General features: G+C 39.7%; 1 protein-coding gene across 1 annotated transcript in view; it reads right to left on the reverse strand.

The window, feature by feature from the left end:
- Positions 1–14,223, reverse strand: part of NTF3 (neurotrophin 3) — a 53,584-nt gene extending 39,361 nt beyond the window's left edge. Inside the window, exon 1 of the mRNA XM_026033245.1 lies at positions 14,100–14,223. Coding sequence (XP_025889030.1) covers positions 14,100–14,117 — 18 coding nt within the window. The 5' untranslated portion in view covers positions 14,118–14,223. The remainder of the gene's footprint in view (positions 1–14,099) is intronic.
- Between the last annotated feature and the right edge of the window lie 7,528 nt (positions 14,224–21,751).

Genomic DNA, 21,751 nt, shown 5'->3' on the forward strand with positions numbered 1-21,751 from the left:
TTCATTTATGTCTTCTGGGGAAAATATGTTGGCTCTGTATTACCAATCTCATTAATATCCAAGGGAAATGTTACTTGCTGAAATGCCATTCAATTGAAAGCTTAGAAGAAGGTCAGTAGAAAGGATAAGGTACTTATGTAATCACAAGATTTAAAACAAATTGCAAATTCTTATAATGACCATGTAAATAGGAAACAAATAAACTACCGTAATAAAAGTCATGAGATCTATAATGTTCTGTGTATAGTGAACACATACAAACACACAGTACAAAAAAGCAGAGTACTTGTAAATGCATTGAGAAAACATGGGCACAGAAAAGTTTCTTCTTAAGAGGTTTCTTCATCTACCTGATCATATTTGATCAGTGTCTGTAGAGGCATAAAAGTTACTTCACAAAAGAGAAAGGAAAAAGAGAAACAATCTGAATTTTCAAAATATAAAATAGAAGAGCTAGTCGATTAGATACCATCCAGGAAAAGAGCAAAACTATGAATGGATTTGTTTGGCTTCTGATTTCCCACTTAAGGAAGACTTGTAATGCTAGTTTTTCATTTAAATTTGATATAATGAAAATTACCATTAAAAGTAATTAACATTATGTTAAAAATTATGACACAGCTCATGTCCTCGAGCTAGAATCCAAAGTGCAGTGATAATTATAGTATAGGAAAGACCAAGGCAGAGAACTTTCCATGATATAAGTTGTTAAATTTCAAATGAATTATTTTGATTTTCTGTAGAACAGAAAAAATAAAGGATAAGAAGATGCTGAGAAAAGGTTTTTCCAAAATCTCTCTCTATTTTTTTTCCTTCAGCCACCCCTTTTTGAAACTGGATTTTTATCTTGGTATTTGGCAAAGATGAGTTAATATCTGTACAAGTTAGACATCTATTTCTTCCATACTAATCTTCCTGCATAAGAAAACTGCAGAATTTACTCCCATTTCTGTCTATTCCTTTTCAGTAAGAAAATGGGAGAGAAATTATAAAATATTTGATGATTTTTAGAAAGATGTTTGCACTTCTCTTTGAGTCCTTCATTCTGGACCACATCCCTGTGGGAAGCTAGTAAAGGCAACTATGATTATTTACCTTAGATGAAAGGTAAGATGCCTGGTTTCATTTTTCTCATTTTTCTCATTTTGCCATTTGGAGATTGTGAGTAATACCCACCTTACAACTCCAACAACTTTCACAGTTCTCTGTGAGTGAACAGAGTCATGCTCTGGGTTGTTCTAGCTCAATAGACTTTTTTTGGTTTTATCCCTGCATGTACCAATTTGACCAAAGAGTCAACCAGACTATGGTCAACATAGTGGCTAGAGAAAAGAGTCTATGGTTGACTCTTTTCAACCTATGAAAAGAGACTATGGTTGACTCTTTTCTCTAGCCATTATGTTGACCATACAGGTCAATAAAGAGATTTTGAGCAAGTGGGAAACCTGACAAGTTTTTAAAATTTCTTTTGTACCCAAAGGGACTTAGTTGAAACTGGACAGTATCAAAGGAATGGTTTGTTTCTAAGAGATTAAAAAAAAAAAAAAAGGGGGGGGGGTTCTTCATTTTTACAATCAGCTATACCAGTTACCTAATACAGATATGCACTCTCCAATTTCTGTGACTCATTGTACTTGACACTTTGGAAGTGCCTTCAAGGTTTTGAAAAATGAAACACTGAGAGCCAAATGCAAGTTTTGATTACAGTACTGATTTTAACTAATTTTAATGGCATTGCATGGGGAAAATTGAGGTCAGGATTTGAGCTGTGATCAGATGAATTTCAGCACTTGTCCAGGGCCTCTTGATTCTGAAATACTGCTGTAAATCAGGAATAACGGTTTTCTAAGTATAAGCAACTCAGTCAGGAAGAAATATAAAGGCAACACTTCCTAAAGAAGTTCCAATATGGTAGGACACTTGCCATCTCTGTTAAAACGATTTTCACTATGTAAATTAGTATGCTGCAAATCACAGTTAATAGAAGCAGTCAGACCAGCACCACTTCATCCTGGATTTTTCTCAGATACATTGCCATTATGTAGCTGCTGAATGCTGCCTTTGCTTCTGTGTTTGTCAGGGGCAGCCCTCTGGAATCCCAGGCCCTAGGGACACACGAAGAGAGCGAGAGAGAGGAAGGCTTGCCCTGGGTAGAGGAAGAGTGGGTCAGAGAGCATCTAGGGAGCCTCGACACCCACAAATCCATGGGCCCTGATGAGATGCACCCCAGAGTGCTGCGGGAACTGGCAGATGTCCTAGCCGAGCCGCTCGCCATCATCTTTCAAAGGTCCTGGAGAACGGGGGAGGTGCCGGAAGACTGGAAGAAAGCCAACATCACTCCAGTCTTCAAAAAAGGCAAGAAGGAGGACCCGAGTAACTACAGGCCGGTGAGCCTCACCTCCATCCCTGGGAAAGTGATGGAGCAGCTCATCCTGGCTGCTCTCTCCAGACACATGGAGGAGAAGAAGGTGCTCAGGAGTAGCCAGCATGGATTCACCAAGGGGAAATCCTGCTTGACTAACCTGATCACCTTCTACGAAGGAATATCTAGCTGGATAGATGAGGGCAGAGCGGTGGATGTCATCTATCTGGATTTGAGCAAGGCTTTTGACACTGTCCCTCACAGCATCCTCCTGGGCAAGCTCCGAAGGTGTGGGATAGATGAGTGGACGGGGAGGTGGATTAGGAATTGGCTCGATGGCAGGGTGCAGAGAGTGGTTGTCAATGGTGCGGAGTCCAGCTGGAGGCCTGTACTTAGTGGTGTCCCCCAGGGGTCAGTTCTCGGTCCGGTCCTGTTCAACTTATTCATTAACGACCTGGATGAAGGGCTGGAGTGCTCCCTCAGCAAGTTTGCCGACGATACCAAACTGGGTGGAGTAGCTGATAGCCCTGAGGGCTGTGCTGCCATCCAGAGGGACCTGGACAGACTGGAGGACTGGGCGGCAAGAAACCTCATGAGGTTCAACAAGGGCAAGTGCAAGGTCCTGCACTTGGGGAGGAATAACCCTGGACACCAGTACAGATTAGGGGTGGACCTGCTGGAGAGCAGCCCCGCAGAGAGGGACCTGGGTGTCATGGTGGACGACAAGTTGACCATGAGGCAGCAGTGTGCCCTGGTGGCCAAGAAGGCCAACGGGATCCTGGGGTGCATTAAGAAAAGCGTCTCCAGCAGGTCGAGGGAAGTGATCATCCCCCTCTACTCAGCCCTGGTGAGGCCACATCTGGAGTACTGCGTCCAGTTCTGGGCTCCCCAGTACAAGAGGGATGTGGAGCTGCTGGAGAGAGTCCAGCGCAGGGCTACGAGGATGATCAGGGGCCTGGAACATCTGCCCTATGAGCAGAGGCTGAGAGAGCTGGGTCTGTTCAGCCTGGAGAAGAGGAGGCTGAGGGGGGACCTGATCAGCGTGTATAAATACCTCAAGGAAGGCAGTGAGGAGGAGGGGGGCGGCCTCTTTTCAGTGGTGGGCAGGGATAGGACTAGAGGAAATGGCTTCAAACTGAAGCATCGGAAGTTCCACAGGAACTTAAGGAAGCATTTCTTCACTGTGAGGGTGACAAAGCACTGGAACAGGCTGCCCAGAGAGGTTGTGGAGTCTCCTTCTTTGGAGATCTTTAAAACCCGCTTGGATGCAGCCCTGTGCCACGTGCTCTAGGTGACCCTGCTTGAGCAGGGGGGTTGGACTCGATGACCTCTGAGGTCCCTTCCAACCTTCGGCATTCTATGATTCTATGATTCTATGATTCTATGATCAGTATCTGGTCTTGCTGGATGTTGCCGATGGGGGTCGGCAAGCCTTGTTTGCTAGCTGGACTGACCTGGGGTTGTCCTCACCCCAGGGCCCTGGAGCACAGATATCACTATGGGGGATGCGGCAAAATGGCAATTATTGCGCAGTTCAGTCTGCCTATATACTCCAGCTGAATGCGGAAACTCACCTMCTGCCCARTCRGGAGAYTAATTTCTACTTTTCGCCTTGTATGGCATGGGGTTATCAGTAAACTGCATAAATTAATTATGCTCCTAACTCCCGTGACATCATGAGATCTTCCGAGCGCCATGCCCTAAGCTCTATGCCCTATACTATACTATATCATCTACTTTGGCTAAGCTCTCTACCTTATTAAGCCTAGAAACACAAAAACTCCTACACTGGGACTGACTTTCAGGTGATACATACATTGCTACATAAAGCGTGGCTAAAGTGTGGCTAGGATATGGCATCAAGCACAAATGTGCTGTTCCACGTTTCCTCACTAACTTTTGGTCCATGCACACTGGTGGTTCTTGCAAATAGTCTGGGGAAGAGCACAGGATACAGACAGTTCCCAGTAGGCAAATAGGATATTGCCACCTGCTCTGTGAGGGAGGAGAGTTTGAGATGGTCCCATTTGGTTAAGACACACTGTGCCATAAGAAGTCAGTTCAGAGAACAACCTCTGACCTCCTTTCTGACCCCCAGATTACTCAAAGAACTGTGGGATGTGTTTGATTGAAACTGGTATGTATCACACATTCTTCAGCAGGCAGAAAGACTGACTTTATTTTTCTTTTTTAACATGCAGACTTGTAAAGTATAAGTATTGACATTTTTATTCACAAGGATATGACTATAAAACTCTATTTTGCGAGATTGCAAGTTCCCTCCCTCTTAGTACTGGATAAATTATGTTTTTTTTTTTTTTTTTTAACTATCCATACTAAAACTCCAGTTAATTTCAAATAAAGTAGTCCACTCTATACTTGAAAATTATGTTTGTTGGAGCAGATTGCAAAACATAATAGTCCTCATCAGTACTGGCATCAAAGAGTATTTAACTACAGCTGCTTTCAACTCTGCATCTTTCCCAAGGGGCTGGTAGGTATTCCCTGTGTAAAAGAAATGTTTTAATGACCTGAAGAGCCTGCCTAAGAGCTTTATTATGGATTCTTTCCTCATCAGTTGATATTTTCCTTTCCTTAGTTTTTTGAAAAAGATGCTTATTTTGTCCAAAGTCTTGAGGGTTTAGAAGTCAATTAAAGTAGAAAAAAAAAGAATAACAATTATTCAAATGATGTGAAATCTAAATTCTGTAATTTTCCATTGTCTTTGAGAACACAATATTATTCCTTCAAGTGGGTTCTAGCAGTTAAAAAACACTCTTTTCAGGAATACACAGCTTCTTTTCAAGATAGAATCTAAGTGCAACAAAATGGTCATCGGATACTTCAATCACATCCTTAGCTAAATGATCAAAATCTAAAATTGTAATACATGGTTGAAGGTAAGAGAGTACAGTCCCGATTTTAGTTTTGTAACCTAACAGGTTTTGTGCTACTTTCTGAAGCTTTTTTTATTGGATGCCTAAAGAACAAGAGGCTTTTAAACTTCCAAACTCTGCATTATTCCTTAATTAGAACAAATGAAAAAAAAAAAAAAAAGCCATTGGGAGAATGGAATGAACTTCCCTCTTTAAATAGTTTAAATTGATGTATAAACTAATTGCAGTTACTGAATTTCTGACAGGAAAGTAGGCAGAAGTTTGGAGGAAAATTCAAGAGAGACAATAAATTAGCCAATGTAACAAAGAGACATTATGGTAACAGTGCTGTATGACCTAAAGGGAAGGCAAGGCCACACAGAGGAGTACAGAGTAATGGGATGGATAAAATATTCTCACAACAGGCACTACAATGTTCTCATGGCACACTCACATGTCAGCTTCTCCTCTCCTGTTCATATGTATGTACATATATATATACACACACACTCACTCCTGCACTAATCCCACACTTGCACATCTCCCATCTACTCTGCAAGACAAATATGTACTCAAAAAAGGATGTAAGCTGGAAAAGCAGGGCACTGGTGACTACTGAGGCTGGGTAGTATCTGGTGACTTACCACCCTTCTCAGCTATGAGCAATATAAAAGTATTATGAAGTAAACCTGGCTGGAATTAGAACAGTGGAGAAGGAATGTGCTGAAAATGGTCAGACAGAAAAATGATTTTTAAAAAAAAAAAGTTGCTATATAGAGGGACAACGAGTGATTAGAAAAAATAGACAGAAAATAAGAGACTCAGAGTGCAAAAAAAAGCCTGGAAAAAATCAGCTCGAAGCACCAATATTAAATTGTAAGGAGGAAGCTGTAAATGAGTAACCTTGGAAATAGCTAGGTAAGCTATATTTAAACAATAATTTATTGTGATGCATTTATTATATGATATTGGGGTTCTTTTCCTGCAGAGGAAGAGAAAGGGAAGACAAATACAGGAGGCAAAACAAAAACAAAATAAAACAAAAATAACAACAACAAAAAAACAAACCAAAAGCAATATAATTATGGATGGCAGGTAGAAATATAACACCTAATTAGACAAAAAGATAGAATCTCTTTAGTTTTGGACACTACTGTACCACAACAATATGAATGAAGTTGAGGGAAACAGAAAAGAATGCGGATAAACAAAGAGAAATAGCTTGTGTCCTGCATATTTAGTTGATAACAACAAAAGAGAAGAATTGCCCAGAGTCTAGGGGGATCTAAGTTGTACAACACACAAGTATCAATAAATATCAGGGGAAACCTATTCTTACATGGAGATTTATGAAATTACTGAAGCATCATTACCATCCATTCAAAAACTTAGTCTGCAAAGTTTGAGAAACAAGTAAAAGAAACAGTTTTGCATTTACTAAAAGATAAATGATGAACTAAAAAGATCTTTTCTAGCATTTGCGTGTACAAATCCATCAAACACTCCAGCACATGGAATGACATGCATCTCAACTGCTATACTTTTGTTGTCAGATTCAAAGCATGGTAAACTTTATCTTGTTAAAATGATGTCATTCTATGTTATTTTTGCTGCTACTACCTTAAAGTTGGTTTTATGCATACCATTTACATGCTAGGGTGGGAAAGAGAGTGTTCTGGGGGATGACAGAGGGAAGATACACAGATAGGCGTGAATGTTTCTTCCAAATGTTCTTCCAAAGCTTTGCTGTAGTCTCCACGTAGAAGGCTATTTTTTTTTTTTTTTCCTTTTAACTCAGACGAGTACATAGTATCTGTTTTATTCCCGCGAGGCATCAGTTTTACCATTATCCCCATATTCTGGAGTCAGACTCCGAGATCATCCCACACCTCAGAATCTAGTAGTACTAGAAGTACACTGGTGAAATTGTCTAAATGTCTCTGGTGGATTTCTGAGGTCTACATTTCACAGCTGAAAACCACAACATCTGATCTTGGTTTGGAGCAGAAACCAAAAACCTTCCAAATCCATCAAATTTCAACAGAACAAAGGTTGCTTTCGTCTTGCAAGTGTGCATGTTCAGAAACTCCAGAGTTGTTCAGAAGCAGCTGTTGGGTTTTAATTTCACATTCACAACCTGAATACAGTCCTAAGTGTTGATGAGACTTCAAGAATACATGCAGAACACAATGTCCTTTCCTTTTCTCTAGTTAAAAGTCAGTTAACTGAAGATATTGATTTAGACTTCCTGCAAATCTGAGTGAGTTATTGTAGGGCATAGCCTAGAAATAAATATTTCTGAATTAACTAAATCAACTTTTTCTCACATGCAAACTCAGCTAATGTAAGATAAAACATGTAAAAACTGTGGTATGTGCAAAGCCAAAATAGAGGAATTGATTGCTGGAGGGTCCAAATGACCAAGAGTAATAAATGATAATTATTGCTGTTCTTTTTCAGGCAATGCAATTGGCTGAACACAGAAAACATCTGAGGAGTGTCACAAATCTTACTTGGTAGGATGCAATATTTTAAGAACCTTTTCATCAAAAGTTCCACATCAGTACAGGTCTGTAATAGATAACATAAATAGTACTTGTTTTCCACAAGCTGTATATTTACATGGCTAAGCAGGTGGTGACCTCTATAATGCAGGCACAAAGACAATCATACAATCATGATCTCTGATTACCCAGCACTGCCTGATGATAATGTGAAATTAACTCCTGTCTTCTCTCTGCGCATTGAAATGTGATTAACAAGTTACTTGCTTAAGCTTCAAGTCAACTTACTTTTAACCAATTAACATAATTTCAACAAGTAGAGACACCTACCCTACCCAAACTTATTAATGTCCTCATTTACACACATCTTCATCACACATTTCCACACTTTCAGAACTATATGAGAAGCCAGACTGCAAAGGACACTGTGGGCTTTTTGTTTGTTTGTTTGTTTTGTCTGTGTGTGTGTGTGTAAAGCTGTATAAGGTAGGGGAGAAGTAAAGATAGGAAGAATAAGAGAGAACATTCTTGTTCCCATCTTTTCCAATTTTTTCTTCCCTGAAAGGTCGGGAGACTCCTGGCCATACTGCTTAGCTTGCTCTTGGACCAGACCTCTTGTACAATGTGAAAGAAACTCCTAACTGGATGGGTGGTATGCGTATTTGTTGTTCTTGTTGTTTGTTTCCAAGGAGGTACAATCTTGAAGCCTTCCCTAGAGTTCCAGCTTACATATTCTTTATAATACTTCACAATCTCAATGATCATCCATGTCCATCCTTACTATTCCTCTCCTCACACACACTTCCCATCTGTCCCCTCAGAAACCAGTTTATCCCCACATCCCCCCCTGACAGATGAATATATCTCCCACACAGGAACAGCTGTCATTTACCTCTCTCATCCCTACCCACAGGCTTCTTGTTTCTACTGTCCATTCTGAATAATCAGCAGAGAAGAATAAACATACTCTAACGCAAGCAAGCATCCCCAGAGACACCCGGATCCTCGAAGCTTTGCAGACAGATTTCACTAGCTGTGTCTGGACTACAAAGAACTTCATACTTACTCAAATACTGTATATTACTGACAGTTGAACATGGTTTAGACATTAATGTTTTGATCCCCCTTCCTGTAACCATTGAACTGTACCCATAAGTACACTTGTCTTTTTCAAGCCAGCTGGCAAGATTGTTTGCCTTTTTTGGTTTTGTTTTTTATGTAGCTAAATACAGTGGAAACAACATAGTGGTTGAAGGCAAGGGCATTGACCTGGGCTGAGCTGAGGGCAGTAGGCTGAGCCCACAGCAGCTGCTGAATCCCATAGACTTGACCTATGACGTTAGCTGTGGTCACGCATCTCCACCTCATGGACAAGAGCTTCACTGTCCCAGTGGCTACAACCTGCCACAAAAAGAAGCCAACAGCAGTGGAAAAGGAGATTTCTGCTAGCTACAAGCATTTTCAAGCACTGTTTGGGAAAAACATAGCTGTCTCATCATTTTGAATGCATTCTCTGCAGTGGTAAATTAGTGCATGAAGTAGGACAACAAGTTATTAACATAGACTATGACTGGGAAAGACCAATTAGCTAGGTATTCTACTGGCCACTACATTTTTTTTTGGTAGGAATTGATCCTTTTGCGGAATAAACCAAAGACTCTCATTAACTTTAATGCCACTGACACTACCTAAAGTAAGCGCCCAAAGTCTTTCAGTGTTCAAGTCGAGAGGTTATGTGCGTCTGGACCATATTAGACCAGTGTAAGTCTTAGAGGATTAGTCACAATCTTCTGGTCAGTTGTGGATGAAAATGAGCATTCCTCTATCCCGTTTGGTTGTTTAAAAAGACAGCAAGACTCTAGACCAACTGCTCAATTTGAGAACAGATGTGTCCATATATGAGAGTACTTTGAAGGAAAATACATCCTTAGTGTTTGTCTCATGCCCAAGACGTATCTTCTGATTCTCACCTTCAAGTAGCTGCCTATTATTTCAGTACCACTTCAAGCCATGGAGAAAGCTCATACTTTCATGTTTGTTTGACTGACATCAGTATTTCCAATGCACTCTTTAACCCAGCTGTTGCTCTGCCAGTAGTCCTGTTAACTACCCAGAAGCTCTGTAAACTGTAAAATTAAATGCATTATGTCCCTCCAAATGAAACTAGTGACAATATTTTAGCTAGACATGATGGTATTTACTTAGGACTGTACTGTAGTCCTTCAGAAAAAAAAAATCTGCAAAGTCTTTAAAGCTCACACTGTTATTCACATCACACAGAACACATCTAGCACACATTCCATCCTTTCTCTCCCCACACACCAAACCATTTTCCCAGTTAGTCATCTTTCCTGACCCTCCTTTTCAACATAAACACTGCTTCTTAGTAGTCATGAAATTCACCTCTCTTGTGCTTGCATAACTTTTTTTCAGCACAGAGAATTGTGCCACAAATGCAATGATTACATAATTCTTCAATTGGCCTCCAGTAGACATTTTACACACTAGTATAGCTGCTTGCATTCATTTCTATAACGTAAACAGATGCATGTCTCCTATGATGAGCACTACGCTCTTATGCATACCACATTGATTTCAGCTTCTTCCTGCAGCCTATCTAATTCTTAACACATGCAATTGTAACTCTGCCAATCATGCACAACATGTCTACCACAATACAGCTGTACTTAACCCAGTCCACTCGTAAACAACAGTATCTCATACTCATTGATGTACCTGTCTTCATTGACTGTATACATTTTCTCCTTTTGTCTTCTACCCTCCTTGAAGTTAACTCACAACCTTCTCTTGCTTCCATGTACACTTACATGACATGGCCTCCTTGCAGTTGTATGCAACCTCCTTAAAACCAAGAGGCAGATCACCGCAAATAGCTTATCCCCTTATTGACTTTTCCCACTCTTCATCACTCTTCCCTCCCCTATAAGCTACTTTCAAGCCCCACACCCAGCTCTCTAATCTTTGCCTGCACTTCCTTCATTTACTTTGAGCCTGCTGTATGCAGAATGCTCTCTTATTAGTCATGACTTAAAATTTCTTTCATCTTTCCTTCCGCAGGCCTTACAAGCACAACTGCCATGTACCTTTCTTGCTATCATACACCATCATGTGTCTGCCCATGTTGAGTTCCTCCCTGTTCTGTTCACTCCCATCCATTTCACTTTATGACCTACAGCTACAACTCTACTCCCGTCATACTGCACACTTTCACTTTTGACTCTAGTACAACCATGTATCTTACAAAGTCTTCCAGGTATTTAAACCTCTCATTCCTTTTCTTCCCACTACTTTATATCTTTAGCCATCACTCAGCTAGCACTTTTGCACCATTTTCTCATACTGCTTTGCTTACTTAGTACCTACTACAACCCTCTTGGCTTACATCCCAATTCTCCTAACAAAAGAAGCTTTGCTTTTAATTCATGTACGTGTTGTGACACCTACACTCACTGCTCTTTACTGCTCTCATTGTTTTCCTCAGCTGTTGCCCCTGTACCATATTGCCTGTTCTTTCTCAATATTATACCAACTACCTAGAAAGAGGCATCTTTTTTTTACTTTTAAATGCTGACCAAGCCACTCTTGTCCTCTGCACTATTTTCGTTTGCCTATGAAGCCATGTACAACTCTAAATTTCTTGCCCCATACCTTGTGTAAATCACAATTTACCCAGGCATCTTTGCACAAAATCCAGCTTTAATTTTGTCTACATGTCCTTCAGATCCTTTGTTTTTCACCATTCTCATATTTCTTAAGACTTCCTACATTTTTATACACCTTCTACAGTTCACACTGCACTCAATGCTCATTAACTTGCATTTTCTTACAATGCCTTTACATAGCTCAGTTCTGCTTTACCTTACAACCAGTTACCAAATACCTACAGCACTCTATCAGGCTTTCATCCTCCACTGAAATTTTTCCCAGCTATTAACTCCTTGTATATTTTTACAACTCCCTATACATTTTCCCCACCATCACACATTCAGTTTCTGCTTATTTCCTGCTCATTTTTCCTACCTATTCCTCTCCTTGGCATGTGTTCCACCACCACACAAACCTTCACTTCCAAATCCTAGCATCTTCCTTACAAATATCTCTCATTTTCCAGTTCTTGACAGTTAGAGGATCGCCTTTAAACTCCTCACAAATATCATGTATCTGACTATTTTCTATACCTTTCTCCAAATATGTAATAGTTTACATTTTTCTTACTTCTTCAAACATGCTATGTGTCCATGCTTTAATTCATTTTCCCCCTACTTTTATTGCATACCATAACTGACTGTCACAGGCCCTAACAAACTTACCTGTCTATCTATATCCTCAGCAACCTACAGTTTGCACCTTTTCCCCATGTCTTCTATTTCTTACTTCCCCTTTTAAGCTTCTAAACCTCTTTCCACCCACAAAGATCCTCTTTTTTTTCCATATTCCCTATTGTATTTCTCCTTCTATGCTATCTTTGCACCTTTGCTCATCTGCCCTTAGTAACCAAATATACAGCATTTGATACAAAGCAGTTTATTTTCAGCATGTAGTCCCTTTCCACAAAATTCTTTGTTGCTATCTTTTTATATATAATTTAATTTTTTCTTTCTTGGAAAGAAAAAAAAATCCAAAATCTATGTGTATCCCACACTTTAACATACTGCACCCTCTTACACAAAAGCACTGCCATCCTAGCCTCACCGCTACATCTTCTTTTTCCCATATTTTGGTTCGTCCATCTGCAGTCACACACAACTTCCCTCCCACTACCATGATCACACATACAGCTTCTGGTGCTGACATGTATCTGTGACTAGTCTTTTTACTACAAGCAGTTGGAGTAGTGCCGAACTTTCTTTCATTCTCTGCTGCTTTTGTCTGTCTTGCCACAAAGCAAAAATAAATAAATAAATATTTTTTCCCCTGATGACTTATTTATGGTTTTTTACTTCCACCACTCCTCTGCTTATATGCTTAGACAGGTCAGGTATTTCTGTTCCTGTATATGTCTCTTCTGTTTGTCTGGGTATTTTCCTGAAGGCACAAGATAAAGGCAAACTTTACATACCATTTGCACTCCTCATACAAAAAAAATCACACAAGCCTAGCAGCAAAATCTCAGTGCTTTCTGGTCCTACTGTAGCTCATAACAACCAACTGGACCATATCTTTGTCTATTTAAAAAGGAAAAAAAATTCACTTCCCACTACACACTCCTCTCTAAATAACTGGTTTTGCAATATAGGAATCGGAGAATGCATGCAAAGCAGCCCTATTCAGTCCAAAATATCCATCTCTCCAGATACTGCATATTTATAGTTCAAGAGATAGAACCAACACAGAGCTTTCACGTTTATTTTAATGAAGGATTAAGAACTGATCAGAAAACTATCTAAACCATTCAAGGACTTTTTCCCCTCTTGGCTAATAACAGTTTGGTGTCTCCATAAGGCCTCACCAGTAACTGACGCTTTAAGCTACATTTCAGCTGTTTAGAGGAGTAACAGTTTTCAGTTTTCCTCTGTATGTGTCTGTGTTCATTATTTGTGTTCTACATTCCTAGAAGGCACTTTGAAAATACTGGAAATTGCAGTGTGAGAACAGTTTTCCTGCCTTGCTAGCACAAAGTGAACGTATCATTTCACCTAAACACAGAGGTGCAGAAGATCCTTTGATCTCCAGTCTCTTCCATAGTATTTGTGCTTGAGGAAAATGAGGATTGATTCAAAGGTCATGAATACAGTTTTCAGTGTTCAGCACAAAAAAAGAAAAAAAAACCCAACAAACAAACAAACAAAAAACACACAGAAAACAAAATAAAATAAAACAAAAACAAACAAAAAGGACACCAGTGCAGTTAGTTACCTGAGACACGCAAGGTCTAGTAACCAGGAATTTGGACTTTGTTTGTCACGGTCTCTAATTTTCCCTAAGGGTTCGCAGGCTACTTACACTGATGTTGATTCTTGAAAACCCTGCTCAAGGAACCCTTTTTGTTGCATCTGAAGTTTCAGATTTCCTTCTTAAAACATAACCAACAATCTCTTTACTTTTGCCTCTTAAATCATATTTATTTCACACCTCATATTTCTCTTTCGCAGTTTCCCTGCCAGGGACCTGAAAACAGCCTGTAGAGCAGGAGGAGAGAGGAACCTCAGGACTAAAGAAAGCTGTGGGGCAACGCGGGTGGGGGAAGGAGGAGGCACAGCAGGAAAGGCTGCAACATTTGAGACAGATCTACTTCTTACAACGCTCCCCATCTCCATTATGCTTCTTTAAAGAATCTCTCTCCCCCCCACCCCCCCCTCCCCACCCTCCTAGGACCCTATTAGAAAATTTCCTTACCGTGGTAGGAGTAACCATGGCATCCGTGTGAATGTTTCCAGAAAAGTCGACATGAAGAGAAAGGTGAATGTATATATGTTCATTCAAAGTCTTAAAGTTGGTCTGCTTGGGCTGTGCAGAGTTGCTCTATCGGAGAGGAGCCTTAAACTCTGAGTCCCGTGAACATAATCTGCTCGATTATAACAAACCAGCTCAGCCAGATGGCTCTGTGCTCTGCAGATTAACCCCTTTATTGCCACACTCTGCTTTTTCTACCTACCATTTAAAATAGCTTGGACTGGTTACAGACTTTCAGAGAACAAGACACTGTTTCTGAAAATGACAAACCATCATAAAGGTCATTTTTCCCCTATGTGCTCTAAAGAAAACAATTATGTGACTTTTTTTTTTTAATGCTGTTTATAATTTTCTCCTTCCTTACAAAATCTTTTCGTATTATTAAGAACAGTGTTAGCACCAGGCAACGTTTGAAAGAATTCTTTTGTTAAATCATAACCATCTCTTCTGGGCTGTGATTCTCTAAAGGCAGTAATTTATTGGGGGAATGTGTCTGCATTTTCTCTCTAATGGTCCAGTCACCTGCCTTCTGCTCCTGCTCTTTCTTTTTCCTCCTCTCTCTCTCTCTCCATTTCTCTCTTTTTCCTATGCTCTCTAACATGTAGACTCACACAGATAAATGCACAAACCCTTTGTCAGCGTGTGTTGATATTCTCACCCACATTCTGAAGTTATTATAAGACATGTAAAACAGGTGAAATAGAGAAACAGGACTAAAATGTCATAAAACTCTGCTCCCTCCTTGTGGATCCTTTTTTTCTTGTTTTCTGTTGTTTTTATTTCAAAGGGGGGCAAATGACCAAGTGCAACCAAGTCACTCCCACAATAGCAAAAAGCTAAGTGTCAGGAGAAAACTTCACTGATAAGAGTAGACCTTTGGATGAATTTGTGGTTAGATATTCCTCCTGTTTTAATTTAAAGATTAGTCCATTAAGAGAAGGTTGACAAATGCCAAAAACATGGAAAGATCATCAGCAACCAGCAGCGACTGTTTTCCAAACTTTTTATTTAGAATGCTCACTCACAGAGATGGCGGATAAATTTAGCTGCATGCCTTTAAGTCTCCCTCTAAATTTACATGCTTAAGTCATCTTTCTTTTCCATTTGATTCAAGAATAATTGAGCAAGTCCTTACCACAAGAAAGTGGTCATAGATATTGTAGAATCTTAATCTTAAAAAACACAAGCTTATTTCCTTAAATAATTCTTTACCATTTTGTGAAGTTTTTTCTTTTGTTGTTTAACCAAAGAAATTTTCCTTTTTTTTTCCCTCCCCGTGAAAAGCTAACTACCCTTTCATAATGTCAAAGTATTTTGCCATTTTTCTTCAAGACATTAAAGCGTGCCTGGTTAGTAGCCGCATATTAATTCAAATATTTTCCAGTGTGTTGGTGCTGTTTGTTATGGATGTCCTTTATCTGATCTTTTTCAATCATAAAATGGTACCATTGTAGGGAACTTTGAACGCCATACATTGTACCTGCCTTGTAAATCTGCCTGTGTTGCTTATTCCATATAAATGCCTAGACACAAAAGAAAAAGAGTAATCATCAAACACTATCTCCTATGAATATTCTTCTAAATTTGCTACTCTGCCAGATCACCAAAATCTTTAAACCTAAAAGACCTATAGAGCCTTTTCATCTTCATCTTCCATCATTTTTAGAGCTTCTTCAGTAAAAAGGAGGAAAGCACATTTCAGTTCTTGTCCTCCCCCACCAGCACTGTAGCCTGATTTGGGAAATACCTAAACTATGACTCAGCTTTTAATCTACTGAAGTAGACAAACAGTACCAGTAATAGAAAATTTTCATATAGCTGGCAAATGGTATGCTCCCCCAGAGGCAGGCAAAGGGTTAACTACCTAAAGGCAGCCCGAAGTTTGCAGTTGCAGCTAGTGCAGCAAAAAGAAGGTAAATAGTCTGCAAGTTAGACACAGATGGGCAGACTGCCTCTGATGTGAGGTAAAGCTACTAGAGCTTTGCCTTATGCATGAATTGAGGGGTTTTGCCCTGTACTTGTACCTAGGTCTTTGGCAATAAGCATGCCTCATAATTTGAGATGTGACACCTTAATCTTTCCAAACATGTATACACTACAAAAAGTATTGTAGACAGGATGTTATCATAGCTAGAGAAAAGAAGATGTTTGATACTTTCAATTTTCCATACTTGCCCCTAAAAGCTTTTTAGTTGTTTCAAAACTTATTTTTTTACTAGATATTTTTACATTTTCATCTGTTATTCTGAATGGTTTTGTAAGCCTAATCCTTCAATCCTTTGATCCTGCATTTTTTTTTTATTTTTTTTTTACACACCTTAAATGTGTTTCTCACTTTTTACTGGTAGGTAAACAACAGAGCTCCCAAGTGGTCACCTTATTTGAAGTACAGTTTTGAATGTAAACTTGTAACATATCAGTAAAAATGCATTGCTTTCGTTCAGTTCTGAAGAATTTGCAATACTGCTCTGAACATATTGTAGATAGTCATTAATTCCTGGGGATTTTAATTGGAATAACTGCTAGACAATGATTTGGTTAATTAAGCCCTTGAACAAATTTCAAAATATGTATTTTATATATATTAAGCACATTTTCTATATGTGTATTCTATATTTTTCGATATATATATGCAAATAACACACTGATTGCTTTTGATGTTAATAAATTAGAATTTTTATAGATAAGATAGGCACGTAAAGGGCTGAAGATTTTTATTGGATTTAAGGTATAATTCAAGTCATTGAATAAGGAAAGAACCTAAACCGTTAGCTTTTACAACAGCACCACGCTGTGGTCAAAGTACTGATTAGCTATTGCAGGTATACTATAGGCATTTAAGCAAGTTTGCCCAATTATCACGGCAGTTTTAATGAAAATTGACAAATAAGTTTAGTGGTAATGGAAATACTTTCCAACGATGTGTTCACTATTTATCAGAAGGTAACTTGATTAAAAAAAAAAAAAAAAAAAGCGAAGAAGAAGAAGCAACAGATTTCTGAATACTTGCCCACAATACATGAGCTCTGGACATTTTGTTCAACAATGCAGTTCAATTTATGAGGTTGTTCCTCTTTCAAACAATAACTTCCATGTTTATTTCAAGAAGCTAACAAAAGGTGTGACAACATTCCCAAAGAATATTTTCTGTGATCTGTGTGGGAAATGTTTTCTGAAAAGCAAAAAACAGAACTTCTCTTTAATTGAGGGAAACAGCACCATGAACAAAATAGATGATTAAAAATAATGCATCTAAATATTAATTTAAAAATTATCAAATGTAACATTTCAGAGCTGACAGAATTGATGAAACCTTAATGACTTTAAGCTTCCATGCACATTTCTATCAGTGCTGAACTTGGTGTCATCGGCTGCGCTCATTTCCACACATCTCTTCACTCTTTACCCAAGCTATAGAAATTATAAGTATTAAAGAGACTTTCCAAGCAAAATGAACAGACCAGGTCAAATGTGATTCTGTTGCACATTTCTTCAAAGGTTGTCCTCTATGTTTACTCCTATTAAAAATGTGGTTAAAATAATAAGAATAGCTCATAACTATCATAAAGAACTGAAGATTTTTAAAACCTGCTTGGACACAGCCCTGTGCCACGTGCTCTAGGTGACCCTGCGTGAGCAGGGGAGTTGGACTAGATGACCTCTGAGGTCCTTTCCAACCTTAAGCATTCTATGATTCTATGATCCTATGATAACAGTTAACAGATAGGATCATCAAGCATGACAGAGAAAAAACTGTATACAGAACTATTGATCTGCCAAAAGACAGGATGGAAAAATATGCAGGGCAAGAACCATGACTTAGGGTCGCATCCTGAGTCATTGCTCTTCACAGATATTCCTGAAAGCAGTATATTTTGCAGATTTAGCTCCTATGCAGTTCATCTAAAAACTTATTATCTTGACTTTAGTGGGCCCTATTTCATGATGAATATTACTAGAATGAGATTAAATAAAGTTCTGAATATGTTATTAATTTAACAAGGACTATTGTTTGAATTACATGGTTCAAGTAAAGCCACTATCCCCGTCTTGAGTGAAATATACATACAAAACAAGACAGAATTCAGACAAGATTTTAAAGTATAAGCTTACTAGTTTAATTACATGTAGGTGTCTGTACTCCTGCTTATTTAGTAGTATGCATGAGGGGACTCTTACTAGCCAGTATATAGTATGTTTTAGCAATAGGAAAAATTGCTTTGTTGTGATCACTACAAATCTCTAGTATACTGATATGTGCTATCACCTATCAGTTTTACACATACTTGTGTAACATTTCTTGCTTTTCAGTATCTAATTTTTCCAAAGATGATCTTTATTGAAGGAATTATGAAGATGCATTATGTGAAGAATATCAAGAACATGCTTAGCTGCTGATGACAGGCAAAATTTCTGGAAACTAAAAATAATGTCTTGGTAACATTAACTTTTCTTTTAGCCTCTACTTAACAGTAGTGGAACAGAATTAGTGGAACTGAATTTGCATAACTATAAAAATTCCATTTCTTACTTTAAGAAATGCTAAATAAAACGCAAGTTAAAGCTACAGCAAGAAGTTAAGCAGAATTATCTAGTTCTGTGGAAAGTGGAAAGAAAGGTATCTTAAGTTTTTAACCATCCCAGATGGGCTAGAATAAAAGTCATTTTGTTGCAAAGAAAGTAAATTCCGCGATGGAACCTCTATGGATGGAACTTCATAGCCTGCATGAACTGCATAGGAAGTACTCTGATGAGACCTCAGTTGGGACATAAAAGCCACTTCTAATCAAGTTCAAGAAAGATATGAACGGATCACAGAATATATGAAAAATGCCAGATGCAATGATGAATGTTTAAGAGACTTTTCCTGTGAGGAAAGCCTGAAAAAAATCTAGTTGTTTAAAAAGAAAAAGAGAATCTGAAAGGTGGTAGAACTGAATGCTAAAGGCTCATAAAAGGTGGAAGAGAACTCACATCTTGAGTGAAAAGAAGTAAGCTATTTATATTGCAGGAAGAGTAATTCACTTTAGGCATGAGTCAAGAGTGGAGAACACAAGCTCCAGAATAGCTTGTTTAGGCTACTGTGAGATGTGTGCTGTGTACTTGGAGATGTGGGGGGCATCCTAGTGGGGGGCAGCCTTGGCTGCAGTGGTAGAGTTCAGGATCCAACGTGGAAGAGGCAGGGCAGTAAGTAGGCTTGCCACCCTGGACTTCAGGAGGGCCAACTTTAGCCTCTTCAGAGACCTGCTGGGAAAGATCCCATGGGCTCTAGAAGGAGGAGGGGCCCAGGAGAGCTGGTTAGTTTTCAAGCGCCACTTTCTCCATGCCCAGCATCAGTGCATCCCTGTGCGTAAGAAGCCAGGTAGGGGCAGCTGGAGACCTGCATGGATGAGCAGGGAGCTCCTGACCAAACTTCAACAGAAGAAAGCAGTATACACAATGTGGAAGAAAGTACAGGCCTCTTGGGAAAAATACAGGACCGTTGTCAGGGAATGCAGGGATGCAACAAGGAAAGCTAAAGCACATTTGCAATTACATCTGGCAAGGAATGTTAAAAATAACAAGAAGAACTTCTTCAAATATATTAACAAAAGGAAGGTCAGGGAAAACGTCCCTGGTCCCTGGAAAAGGTCCACTGGTGAATGAAGTGGATGCCCTGGTTCCCAAAAACACAGAGAAAGCAGAGTTGCTGAATGCCTTCTTTGCTTCAGTGTTTGCCAAGGGCAAACCTGGGATTCTCTAGAATCCCGGGTCCTAGAGACAAGAGAAGAAAACTGGGGAGTGGAAGACTTGCCCTGAGCAGAGGAAGAATGGGTCAGAGAGCACCTAAGGAAACTCGACAGAGAGCACCTAAGGAAACTTGACACCCACAAATCCATGAGCTGAGATGGGATGTACCCCCAGAGTGTTGAGGGAACTGGCGGATGTCATAGCCAAGCCGCTCGCCATCATCCTTGAAAGTCATGGAGAGCAGGGGAGGTGCCAGAGAACTGGAAGAAAGTCAACGTCGCTCCAGTCTTCAAAAAAGGCAAGAAGGAAGACCTGGGCAAATACAGGCCAATAAGCCTCACCTCCATCCCTGGAAAAGTGATGGAACAGCTCATCCTGGCTGTTGTCTCCAAACACATGGAGGAGAAGAAGGTGCTCAGGAGTAGCCAGCATGGATTCACCAAAGGGAAATCATGCTTGACTAACCTGATAGTCTTCTATGATGGAGTGACTAGCTAGATAGATGAGGGCAGAGTGGTAGATGTCATCTATCTGAACTTCAGCAAGGCTTTTGACACTGTCCCTCACAACATCCTCCTAAGCAAGCTTTGAAAGTGTGAGATAGATGAGTGGACAGTGAGGTGGATTAGGAATTGGCTCGATGGCAGGGCTCAGAGGGTGAGGATCAGGGGTGTGGAGTCCAGTTGGAGGTATGTGGTTAGTGGTGTCCCTCATGGGCCAGTCCTCAGTCCAGTCCTATTCAATTTACTCATTAACGACCTGGATGAAGGAACAGAGTGCTGCCGCAGCAAGTTTACTGATGATATGAAACTGGGAGCCTGCGGGCTGTGCTGCCATCCAGAGAGACCTGGACAGACTGGACAACTGGGCAGTGCGAAACCTCATGAAGTTAAATAAGTGAAAGTGCAGGGTCCTGCACTTGGAGAGAAATAACACCAGACAGCAGTACAGGCTGGGGAACAACCTTCTGGAGAGCGACCACAAGCTGATGCACCAAAAGTTCCACAGGGACTTAAGAAAACAATTCTTGACAGTGAGGGTGACAAAGCACTGGAACAGGCTGCCCAGGGAGGTTGTGGAGTCTCCATCTCTGCAGATCTTTAAAACCCGGTTGGATGCAGCCCTGTGCCACGAGCTCTAGGTGACCCTGCATGTGCAGGGGGGTTGGACTAGAAGACCTCTGGAGGTCCCTTCCAGCCTTAAGCATTCTGTGATTCTATGATTCTATGTCTGCCTCATTGAAAGTCATCACAAGCAAGTTATACAAATCTGTCAGGGCTGAGAGCTGTAGTTGATCTTGTTCTGAGAAAAGGACCTAGATGGTCTCTCCCGATTCATCTTTTCCATGACTCTGTGACTAGTATCTTCTTTGAAAAAGAACATTTTCTGGAACGTTATGTCCTCAGTGCTCCAGCCTAGATTTGAAATAAAACTCTCCAGTGAAATATTTTCAGAAGTTTCTTTTAGATAACCATTCCTTGATTTGTATCACTATCACTGGGGGTATCCACTGCCAGATATAGCAGAGATACTTGCTAAAACAAAATTACACACTAAAATTCCCAGACCAGGCAGACAAAGCTTCATACATACTTTGTTGTTGTTTCTATTGTTATTAAATTGATTCTTCTAAATCTTTGTGATCCAACAGAGCTATGGTATCTAAAACAAGTTCATAAAGAATAAAAAAAAAGTCAATTACATTCTTTCAGAGTGCTTTAAAAAAAAAAAAAAACTAAACTAAAAATTCCAAATAATCCCAAAATAAAGAGCCCCAGAGCATTGCTTGTTTGCTAGCATGGCAAAAGGTGTGTTTGCTAAATTTAAGCATCGCTGAGATTAAAGGCATAGTTCTGTGGAATACA

This window comes from Nothoprocta perdicaria, unplaced genomic scaffold (assembly GCF_003342845.1).
Source record: "Nothoprocta perdicaria isolate Ctin4 unplaced genomic scaffold, notPer1 scaffold_126, whole genome shotgun sequence".
Taxonomy (NCBI): domain Eukaryota; kingdom Metazoa; phylum Chordata; class Aves; order Tinamiformes; family Tinamidae; genus Nothoprocta; species Nothoprocta perdicaria.